The sequence below is a fragment of the Priapulus caudatus genome, unplaced genomic scaffold (assembly GCF_000485595.1).
Source record: "Priapulus caudatus unplaced genomic scaffold, Priapulus_caudatus-5.0.1 Scaffold1180, whole genome shotgun sequence".
NCBI lineage: Eukaryota > Metazoa > Priapulida > Priapulimorpha > Priapulimorphida > Priapulidae > Priapulus > Priapulus caudatus.
In genome coordinates this window covers 1-12,057 of record NW_014578241.1, presented here as the reverse complement: position 1 = coordinate 12,057, position 12,057 = coordinate 1, and the positions used below count along the sequence as shown (strand labels likewise).

The window sequence follows — 12,057 nt, the reverse complement described above, 5'->3', positions numbered from 1 at the left end:
GAGACCGTTGAACGTACAGATCAACCTGAAAGAACTTGCATCCGCAGAAGGACAAGCGTTCATCTTGGCACCATCAAGTAACTGCCCGGCCTGGAAGCAGCAATGAGCAATTCTCGCTAACCTCGTCAATTAATTTTGATCTCAGCGCTTGTCACTCCGTCAAGTCCAAGTAAAAAACATATAACTGATTGAACTACTTAAGAACGTTTTGTACACAATTATGTATTTATGTTGTCATGGAAACGGCAGAAGGTTTTGCCGCATCGTTCGCGTTTGACAGGAAAGTCGAGTCTGCTCGCTCGTACGCGTGCTTGGCTGGCGGACTCTACCAGGGTCTTAAAAACAACTGGGGAGCGTTCAGCCTTTCGCGCTGACCGAAAAACTTAGTTAACGCGTGCGCCGCCCACGTCTGAAACTACCGGGCGAAGGCGCGGCTAGCAACGTGTTCCCCTTGCGATAACGTGCAAAGGTTGTTGCGGGTAACCTACCTTTTCCGAGTGATAGTTTCATGGGATTCTTCATTTTAATTGATGTATAAACTAGGGTGCACGGATCCAACTTTTAAAGTTCCGGCCGGAACCGGAACTTTTAGCTGAATAAACGACAGTTTTGGCCTCACCGGCCTGAACGAAATATCATTATGAGGCACATCACATGGCGAGTAGGACAATGCTCAAAGTTCAATTACAGATGGTTGTTACTGTTAGGTGTATGCAATCAAGCTGCATACAGTGCACTTAATTTGGCATCTTATTCAATTGCAGCGAAATTTCGTGGCAAGACCGCATGTTGCAAGCTATCCCTCGGTTTTAATCTATTTATTTGGTAACTAAGCAGACAGGATGCGAATTGCTGTGGCTCTAAAAGTATTTGATTTTGAAGAGAAAATCTTATTGAATTGCCTAACATCAGTTAAAGTGACTACGTCACGAATTTTCTAGTGGTAAAATTGTAAAAATTTTGTTGCCATTTTTTGACATTAAAGCAAGAAACTAACGTGACTAACTATCGTCAAATTCTTACCTATAAGATTTGTTTCTCAAACTAGGCTAAAAATCCAAAAAACCTGGACGATTTGATAATTAGGTTCATAACATAATTGCTTGCTATGGGCTATGTACTGAGATCACAAGTGTATGTTCACATCGAACAATATATTAGTAAAAATTAAGAAGTATAATTGCAGCAATTAACCATTAAATAAGTGCAACAAGAATCACTCTATATTTTGTAAAAGGGGATTGTTTTGTTTTTAGCTCATCTGACATAGTCAGATGCAGCTTGTAGAATCGCTGATCGTCCGTCCGTGCGATCCGTCCCGGCCGTCAGTCCGGCCGTCAACAGTTGGGCACAAATCTTAACCGCTCGAACGTACGCCGTCACGCATATTGGACGTCCGGGGGGATCGTCAAAACGATTGGATGGTCGAAGCTGCGGGGTCAAAGGTCAAGGTAAGAGGTGTAAAAGAAGGGAACATTCACTCCTTAAACTTAAGGTATAGCGGAGGAAGATGCAGAATTGCGGCACAAATCTAAACGGCTCGACCTTAGCTCGTGATAGTCGTGATATTAGCATCATGGTAGGATAAAGCCATCACTGTGCCGAAAGGGAGGTCAACCAGGTCAAAGTGCAGTGGGCACAGGGCAGATTTTAGACATTTTCTTGAGGAACATGGTCTGACGGAGCGATTGGAAAAACTTTTTTGTTGCAGCGGTGACCTAGCATTTTTATGGTTTATTGAAAGCGGACCATGAAATGTCCCTTCTGCTGACATGCCGAAGAATTATGTCGGATACCTTTTGACCTCAAAGAGGAGGCGTTAAACATGGATTTGTACTGTCAACAAAGCGACTGAACTGCTTTGCGCTATTATTTTGAGGCCCATACCTGGTCAATTGTGGAGGTACATGCACAGTTTTAATTGCAAAGGCAAATGTTTGTTGCAACAAAGGTTTACGCTCCTTAAATCATATGATTTTCTAAAGCAGTCTGTCTATGCACCCTGCATTAGGCCCTGAAGCTGAATGATGGAATCAGAATAGCTTCACGAGGCCAAAACCACAGGCAGCCATGGCTTGGCACGCTTTCTTATCATAATTGTGCCTGCCAAACCTGCAATGCCACCTGTTAACTGCAACAGCCTGCAGCAACTGCCTGAATATACTTACGTTGGATTTTGAGCCTGTACCTACTGTACGATTTCAGGGAACGATGCCATCTTTGATTATTGATTACACTTGCACGCGGCCCATCTCGCAGCAACTATAGGCCTAGTTTAAATTAGATTTTATTCTCATGTACTTTGCTTAAACGAATAGAATAATAAACTAGGTACCAATATTATAATATATAATATTTACTTTCATCTTGAATCTTAACATATATCATGTAGTATGCGCTGCGTATCCAGTTTACCAGTTGTGCGAACATAAGCTGTTACCATAGAATATTAGAGACACATATATATTATGATTTCTATGACTTTACACTCAGGCGATAGGAAGAAAGCATTTTAAGGGGGCAGTAAAAGCATCATCGCCTGGGTTATTTTTTTAATATAATTAGAGAGCAGAGAGAAAGTCTAGAGATAAAGAGAGAGAAGAGGTAGTAAAATTGAGACGGGGGACAGGCGAAACGGCTGATACCGGTGTGTATGCAGCCCGAAAAACGGGATACAATTAGGTCGTGCGCAGATGTTGTGCAAGGCGATGGGAGGTGGAGGCAGGGGAGGAGGTCGAGGTAGGGGGAGGAGATGGAGGTAAGGGGAGTGAGTGAGAGGCAAGAGGAGTGAAGTGGGAGCAGGGAGGGAGGGTGGACGCAGTGGGAGCGGAGTGGGAGAGAAGGACTCCCCGCCCCCTCTAATTAAACTTCGGCCAGATCCATGCTCATATGTTGAAATCTTTTATAGAATAGATAAAAAATAGATAGCTGTGATTTATGACAAACAAATTCGAAGTGAAAGGCAAGTATCATTAATAAAATCAAACCAAATCCATGGGCGGGGAGATAGTGAGCGTGTCCTAACCAATCGATGTGTACGCAACTGCCGTATCTGCATATCTGCCCGCCTAACAAACTGTGTCACATACGCACGACTGAGTTTATAACCGGAGCAACAGACCCAGATGAGCTCCGCGCTCTCGGCTCTTGTTATTATTTACGGTGACGTAATCAACTTTAAGTTCAGTTCATTGAGTTAGCCAATGTTCAAGGGGCAAATCGTTTAGCAACACTATATTGTTTAGCAAGCTTGACTTTATTGACTCTCCAGGGGAACTGTGGGGTTACCGGCCGCCTCCGGAGACGGGCGACTAATCTTTTGATTTTGATAACGCTTGTACCAGAAACTGAATTAGGAAAAAGTTCCGTTCCGGCCGCGGTTTCGTGAAGGGTTCCGGCCGAATCGCGAAACTCTGCGCAAAACTTTGGGATCCGGATCATTCGTGCACCCCTAGTATAATTTAAATTGATTTATTTTCCTGCAGCATGGGAGTGACTTCGTTAATGTAATTGAACGGGTGGGTGTTAAGTGAACGCTGTTAATGTGGACGACAGGCTAACAGATGTAAATGTTACGTGGTAGACTGGAATCATTGTGCACACATTACCTTTACCTCTCGCTGTCTAGGTAAGTACATTCCCAAACCGAAGTACAGAGTGGTGCTGTTCTGGGCGACCAGCAGCATTGCCCGACGAGGCGCAGGCCAACAAGTGTCGAGTGCATGGACGCTGATGCCCTCAGAAGCCTCAACAAGAGCCAAGAAGTTGGTGAAGAAACTCGGTAAGGCTCTTCGTCTTAATTGCTAGTTCGCATGTATTGCGCACGTCGGTGCATGGGGGGGGGTTTGTACAGAGTCGAGTGTCTGTGCGGACATGCGGCAGGAACATCGCTGTTTGTCGCAGTTATCGACTTTAAAACAAAGTGGAAAGTGGGAGTATGTTTTAAGTATTGCGCATCTAAGGAAATGACTGGAGTTGACTTTTTAACATGAGTTTTGGGGTGGAAAAAAAGTGAAATCTTCAGTACTAGAGGAATATGGGCCCGACCTAGTCAGGTATTATTATCTACGTGTGAAAATTGCGTTCCGCACTTGTTTATTACTGTCTTTGCAGCCGAAGAAGTACGATGCCTTTCTTGCGTCCGATTTCTTCATCAGCAGCATTCCTCGTATTCCTCGGTCCGCGCGTCTGAACAAGGCCGCCGCAAAGTTCTCCTGCCGTAGCGCCGGCTCACCCACGGAGAAAGCGATATCATCGTGAGAATGCTGCGTTGTGGACTGACGTAACAAGAGAATCGACGCGTCACAAAATCAAAGAGTTACAACAGAGCCAGATGGAAAATACGTGATTGGCTATGCCTTCACCTGCGGCCTCGTTGTTTGCGTCTATGGACAACGAGGAGAGTTGTAATGGGTTGCGCGGTTTGTTGATTTCTACGTCGCAGCTGCGAGAATCTAAAAACGGTCACCAGTTCGTTGATGAACAGAACATTATTGCACCTATTGTACTCAGAAACAAGTGTTGACTCTAGGATTACCCTGAGGGCTGGTGATACAAACGTTTAACATCTCTTTCTTGTGCGTTGCAAGTGTAATCGTGATTCAATCGCTAACATCTGTGATTCATTGTTGTCTTACAGCGTGCTGATGCTTGGCTTAATTTGCGCTGTCGGAACACGTTAGGGAATGAATGAGGCGAGGCTGGTGGCAAGAACATATCGCTAGCCTATCAACTTCCTTCGTGTCCTACTGAGAAGAACTGGCAGAACATCCGCTCAGGTACATTAAGAGCACGATGGACCTCACCAGCGAATGTATTATTTACTGTACGCACCGTGTACGCTGTCTGTGCACGGATAGTTGGTGGAAATAAATTGTTGTGAACGAAGAATCGTGGTGTTGTGTTTGTTAAGTCGCAATTACTTGTTGCATAAAAACCTTGGCTTTATTTCAACTTTCGTTTCACCACAACAAGTTTAGAAGCTGCTCGTCACGTTAACATTACTATTACAAGGCAATCTAATCAGAATTCTTTAGTACATTAATCGTAAAACATATTCGACTTCCACTGGTGTTGTTGTTGCTATCCACTCGCAGCCGTCACGTTGAAGTACAGGGTACTGTGAATGTGTGCGCACCAACCATATAGGCCTCATTGCAGAATATGTTCCATTATCATTGCGGATAGCACCTAGTCAATTACCTCGTATTAATGCCCCCTAAGTGTGAAGTGGATTATAATCTGTAACAAATTCAAAAATATAAATTAGGCGAGTAATTGTGGGTACCTGTGTAAAAACTCGTACAACGATAGATACAGAAAGTAAATGTGAAAAGCTGGTGAACAAGTGATACATGTGCAATTGCATTGTCTTTTGCATACTTACACGGAATGAATGTTATAGGGTGAAAGTTGAAAGTTGCTTGTTGGTTGGCAGTAGCAATTAATGATTCACGTGTACATGTTGGCGTATTGGCTGTCGATCATTTCCACTATCTATATGCGTATTGCATAGGCAGTTGACTTGTATCCTTCCTACCTTCGATCATCACTACCCCTCTATCTCTCTTATCTGATCCTGTTCTACATCTCCTACCTGATCCTGATCTACATTCGCTCTACCTGATCCTGTCTACATCTCTCTACCTGAATCCTGTCTACATCTCTTTACCTGAGTCCTGTCTACATCTCATACTACCTGATCCTTCTACACTCTCTACCTGATCCTGTCATACATCACTTATACCTGAGTCCTGTCTCAATCTTCTTTCCTGTATCTGTCATACATCTCTCTACCGATACCTGTCTACATCTCTCTACCTGACCTTCTACATTCACTATACGGCTGATTCTGGTCTACATCTCTCTCTACCCTGATCCTGGCTACATCACATATACCTGATCTGTCTACATCTCTCTACCTGTCCTTGTTAAGTCGCTCTACCTGATCCTGTCTACATCACTTATACCTGATTCCTGTCTACATCTCTCCTACCTGATCCTGTCTACATCTCTCTACTTGACCTGTCTACATCTTCTACCTGATCCTGTCATACATCTCTCTACCTGACTGTCTACATCACATTACCTGATCCTGTTAGTCTGTCTACATCTCTCTACCTGACCTGTCTACATCATCTCTACTTGATCCTTCGACATACTCTACGCGTTGATCCTGTCACATCACTATACCTGATCTGTCTACATCTCTCTACTGATCCTGTCTACATCTCGCTACGTGATCCTGCTACATCTCTCTACCTATCCTGTCTACATCTCTCTACCTGCATCCTGATCTACATCTCTCTACCTGATCCTGTCTACATTCTCTTCTACCTGTATCCTGTCTACAGTCACTATACCTGATCCAATGTCTACATCTCTCTACCTGATCTGTCTACATCTCTCTACCTGAATCCTGTCTAACATCGCTCTACCTGATCCTGTCATACATCTCTCTACCTGATCCTTCTACATCTCTCTAACCTGATCCTGTCAACAATCTCTCTACCATGATCCTGTCGACATTCTCTACCTGATCCTGTCTACAATCTGCTCTACCTTGGATCCGGTTAATCTCTCTACCTGATCCTGTTACATCTCTCTACCTGATCCTGTCTACATCTCTTACCTGATCCTGTCTACATCTCTCTACCGTGATCCTGTCGTTACATCTCTTTACCTGATCCTGTCTACATCTCTCTAAAACCTGATCCTGTCTACATCTCTCACCTGATGCCTGTCTACATCACGTATACCTGTCCTTCTCATCTCTCTTACTGATACTGTCTACAATCTCTCTACTCTGAGTCCTGTCATACATCTCTCTACCTTGATCCGTGCTACATCACTATACCTGATCCTGTCTACTCTCTCTACCTTGATTCCTGCTCTACATCTCTCTACCTGGATCCTGTCTACATCTCTCTACCTCATCCTGTCGTACATCGACTATACCTGATCCTGTCATACATCTCTTCTACCATGATCCTGTCTACAATCTCTCTACCTGATCCTTCTACAGTCTCTCTACCTGATCCTGATCTACATTCTCTCTCACCTGATCCGTCTACATCTCTCTACCTGATCCTGTCTACATCTCTCTACCTGATCCTGGTCTACATACTCGTCTCTGACCCTGTCTACATCTCTCTACTGATCCTGTCTACATCTCTCTTACCTGATCCTGTCTACATCTCGTCTACTTCGATCCTGCTTCTACATCTCTGCTACCTGATCCTTGTTACATCTCTCTACCTGATCCTGATCTACATCTTCTCTACATGATCCCTGTCTACATCTCATTCTACTGATCCTGATCTACATCTCTCTACCTGATCCTGTCTACATCTCTTTACCTGATCCTGTTCTACACTCTCTCTGACCTGATCTGTCTACATCTCCTCTACCGGATCCTGTCTACATCTCATCTACCTGATTCCTGTCTACATTCTCTCTACCCTGATCATGTCTACATCTGCTCTGACTTGATCCTGGTACTACATCTCTCACCTGATCCTGTTACATCTCTCTACCTGATTCACGTCTACATCTCTTTACTGGATCCTGTCTACATCTCTCTACCTGAATCCTGATATACATCTCTCTACCGATCCTGTCTACATCACTATACCTGATCCTGTCACATCTCTCTACCTGATCTGTCTACATCTCTCATACTGATCCTGTCTACATCTCTCTTATGATCCTGTCGACGATCTCTCTACCTGATTCCTGTCTACATCTCTCCTACCTGATGCCGGTCTTACATCTCTCTAACCTGACCCTGTTCTACATCTCTCTACCTGATCCTGTCCTGTCTACATCTCTCTACCTGATCCTGTCTACATCTCTCTACCTGATCCTGTCTACATCTCTCTACCTGATCCTGTCTACATCTCTCTACCTGATCCTGTCTACATCACTATACCTGATCCTGTCTACATCACTATACCTGTACGTCTTGCTTCCTGCGTAATTCGCTCTCTCTCTACCTGATACTGTAAACATCACTTTACCAGTAGTTCTCTTTACCTGGGTAACTGCTGCTTACCTGGTTTCCCAGTCGCTGCTCGTCATGGTAACGAGTCTCTCGTAGAAGATGCAGGGCAGGATGAAGGTGAGCAGCATCAGTGTAGAGCTTCCGACGAGCGACAGGATCGAACCGAAGTGAGGGACGCTCTCTGCCAGTAGCAGCACGAGGAGCATGATCAAAGTTCGCATCAGACAGCGAAACGGGTTGAAATCTATATAGCAATGACATACAGATATTACCAGGAGTTAATAATAATAGATCATATAAAATAAAATAATAGAATCTATTATTACTCACTCCTGATATTACCATGGATATCAATGACAGCTAAACCTAATAACCTAAACCTATACCTATAACTAAACCTAATTAGTATTATTATTGTTATTGTTGGTGGTGATGCTGCTATTATTAGGTTTAGTTGTCATTGATATCCATGGTATCAGGAGTGAATAATAATCGATTCTATTATTTTATATTATAGAATCTATTATCTATCATCTATCACCAGTAGTAGTATTCATTCATTTCATTGGTAATAGCAGCAGTAGTAGTAATAGCCATACCCTGGCGTAACATAGGCGGTTTAGCGTATTGGAATAAGCTTCCTCAATATATTTCGCTGTCATATGCACCCCAATATTATAGGATTGCAGAGATATAAGTTAGAGAAATATATTACGGAAACATACAATATAATGCTGAAAATGCGCTTGCGAATTATTTCTCCCGTTAGATGGCGCTGCGTTGTCATATTTGACCACATTGAATCCGTAATATATTTCTTATGAATTATGAATTAGTGGAGCACATGACGACCAACTAAAAATGAAAAAAATAAAAATGAAATGACCATGGAGCAAATAAAAATGACGACCGCGATAATGAAAACGAAACGTAAAAAAGTAAGAAAGCGCCTGACGAACGTTTCGGTATCTTCATGAGCTCCTCCACCTCCTGGCAGAGCGGGTTGACGACGATGACAAAGGCTGAGAGCAGATGCACCGTGATGAGAATCTGCGCCACGCTGCGCACGACACCTGGCGGCAGATTCAAGAGTACGTTGTCGACCAAGTCACTGCCGTAGGCTAGGTAGGAGATCGTCGCGACAGGCATGTACATGAGGAGAATAACTGAAACAGCCCAAGTAAAGACGTACTGGAGGTTTTTTATGCGGAGATCTCACCGCATGATACATGCCGTACGCCATCTCGTTTTATTATAGCTGCAATAGCGGAAAAAAGTGCAATAGTAAAAACTCTACAATAACTGGAATAGTTGGCGCGTATCATTTCCAACGATGCGTGCATGCGTGCGCACATGTGGTGTGTGTGTGTAACAGGGCTCCGTTAATATGTAGAGTAGGTAATTACAAATGATCAGTGGTAAAGTATAATGAGCCTAACTATACGATCACACCAACTATCGACACACCGAACTGAAAAGTAATACGCCTATTACATGTGTGTGTGTGTGTGTGTGTGTGTGTGTGTGTGTGTGTGTGTGTGTGTGTGTGTGTGTGTGTTGTTGCGTGTCGTGNATAACCAAATTTCAACCTCGGGGCGGCGGTAATCTTGAAAAATCCAATATGGGCGCATTTCCTATGTTTTTAAGGACATAATGTTTTCTCACTAAATCCGAAACAATGTGGGTATAGCCCAGCCCACATTACTCTCATACGACGCTCGGGGAGTCCAGATATTTAGAAAATCATTTTTCCTTGGCGTCATTTGGAGTGTCAAGATGGCCCAACACAATACGCCAATTCAGCCCTGGAACATACCCAGTGAAACCTCCCCCAGGTATCCTAGAAATGATATTCTACCTGTTTCCAGCCTCTACCAAAAAGTTTGTAGGTCTGTGCATTGCTCTGTTGATAAGCTATGTGGTCTTGGAACTCGTCTACATTGACTGCCTCCAGTAGCTTATAGGGTCATAGTTGATATACGAACACTGATGGGATAAGAGTAAGTCGGCTAAAGGGATGCTATCAACTGAAAGCCACCACCTCAATCTCTAGGATATCCGGAGCTCCGACCTGTTCATGCTAGCTAGTTCCAACACAACCGTCACTAGCGACTATCATTTATAATAATACTAAGTGTAGGCCTATGCACGTTTTCGAACTGTCTGTAGGTGTAGCGTCAGTAAGGGATAATTACTTTGATTGCACTAAACAACCACACCCACGAGCACAAGAACCATCGAAAAGTAATCACGCCCATACATGTGTGTGTGTGTGTGTGTCGTGTCGTGTGTGTGTGTGTGTGTGTGGTGTTGTGTGTTGTGTGTTTCTGTGCGTGCGTGGCGTGGCGTGTGCTACAGTGCTTTTGCGTGCTTGCTGTTGGCCGTTCTCGTTTCTCCTCGTGTCAGTCGATGCTGGGAAAGCATATTTGCACAGCATCTTGTAGTCTTACCACTTCATAATAGAGAATAAATATATAGGTAGGAGTTTAAAAACTGCTTCTACCGACACACTTACGCGCACGACAGCAAAGGCGAGAACGATGGAGTATTTGAACTTGTTGGGTTCTGCCATGTCATTCTGAGAGGTGCGCGGAAATATGGGATGTCCCGTGAAAGACCAGGCGAAGACTCCCCAGTGCTAAATCATAGTGATAGAACGACGTTTTATACCACATACGTCATACGTCATTTATACATCAAGGCTACATACATACATACATACACCCTACACTACATACATACACGGGCGCGCACACGCGCAACGACAGCCCACGGCACACGCCACGCACAACGCACAACGTGACTGGCGTGACGAAGGTCACAGCGGCAAACCAGCGCACACGCACACGCCAGCACGGCACACGCACACGCACACGCAGCAACACAAACCACCACACACCACCACACACCGCGCACAGCACAAACAACCCCAAGCCCCTCACGTTCTTCTCTTCATTCACCGGTGACCACACCACACACAAACACAACAGCACCACACAACACAGCAACGAACGCACGATCGCACACGCAGCGACGCACGACGCACACGCACACGCAGACGACGACTGTCAGCACACGACCCAACACAAAACACACACGACGTGACGCACACCCCACAAAACCCACCAACAGCGCCACACTCGGCGCCCCACGCCGCACATGGGGTATTTTCTCGCGGAGCGCTTTCCTCCGTCCGTCCACTCTATCCGTTCCACGACGCACTATCGCCTCACTCCAATCCTCTGCACACGTCACCCGCACACGTCATTCGTCCACGCACACATACATACATAGCATAGCATACATAAATCACATACATACACTACATACACTACCACTACATACTGGCATACATACATACTACATACATACGGATACAGTTACCATACATACATACATACAATACATCATACAATACACTCACAATACATACATGGGGGGGGGGCAAGGTAGACAGTTGTCCCCAGACCAATGTAGATGATCTACTTTGACTACAGGGTCATTGGCTAACGGAATACTGCCACTGATCTCTATAATATATATTATATTATATTATAGAGATCAGTGAATACCAAAGATCGTATAGTGCCGGAGGCCTTCTATACTATACGATCTTTGGTGAATACTGCCCATGGTTCACTGTCCAAAGCAAAAACCGTGTGTTTGGAGGTTGTGTTGTCTATATTACAGTAGACTTATATTTGATAGATCTTAGTACCATCTCAGACTCTTAGAACTAGCATTTTAGTATAATTATATCAGGAGTGAATCAAAATAGATATTATCTATTATTATTCACTCCTGATTATGCGTATAGTTGCACGCATCATATCGACTGTACCGAGAGTGAACGAGTGGAATGATGGTGGCGCATGCGCAGTGCTGTCCGCGGCTGGCATGCTGCCGGATACAGAGATGACGATCATAACACAGACACCAAAGGTCGTTGACATGGCCAACAGTGCCAGCGCCCTGCAAAACGTATTAATGTATATATATATATATATATATATATATATTATTAGTATAGAGAGAGAGAGAGAGAGAGAGAGAGA

General features: G+C 44.2%; 1 protein-coding gene across 1 annotated transcript in view; it reads right to left on the bottom strand.

The window, feature by feature from the left end:
• Positions 1–11,938, bottom strand: part of LOC106815703 (amino acid transporter ANTL1-like) — a 14,236-nt gene extending 2,298 nt beyond the window's left edge. Inside the window, exons 1-5 of the mRNA XM_014820205.1 lie at positions 11,844–11,938; positions 10,518–10,640; positions 9,878–9,959; positions 8,962–9,168; positions 8,054–8,246 (exon numbers count right to left, since the gene is read on the bottom strand). Of these exons, the coding sequence (XP_014675691.1) occupies positions 8,054–8,246; positions 8,962–9,168; positions 9,878–9,959; positions 10,518–10,640; positions 11,844–11,876 (638 nt within the window). The 5' untranslated portion in view covers positions 11,877–11,938. The remainder of the gene's footprint in view (positions 1–8,053; positions 8,247–8,961; positions 9,169–9,877; positions 9,960–10,517; positions 10,641–11,843) is intronic.
• Positions 11,939–12,057: the final 119 nt, after the last annotated feature.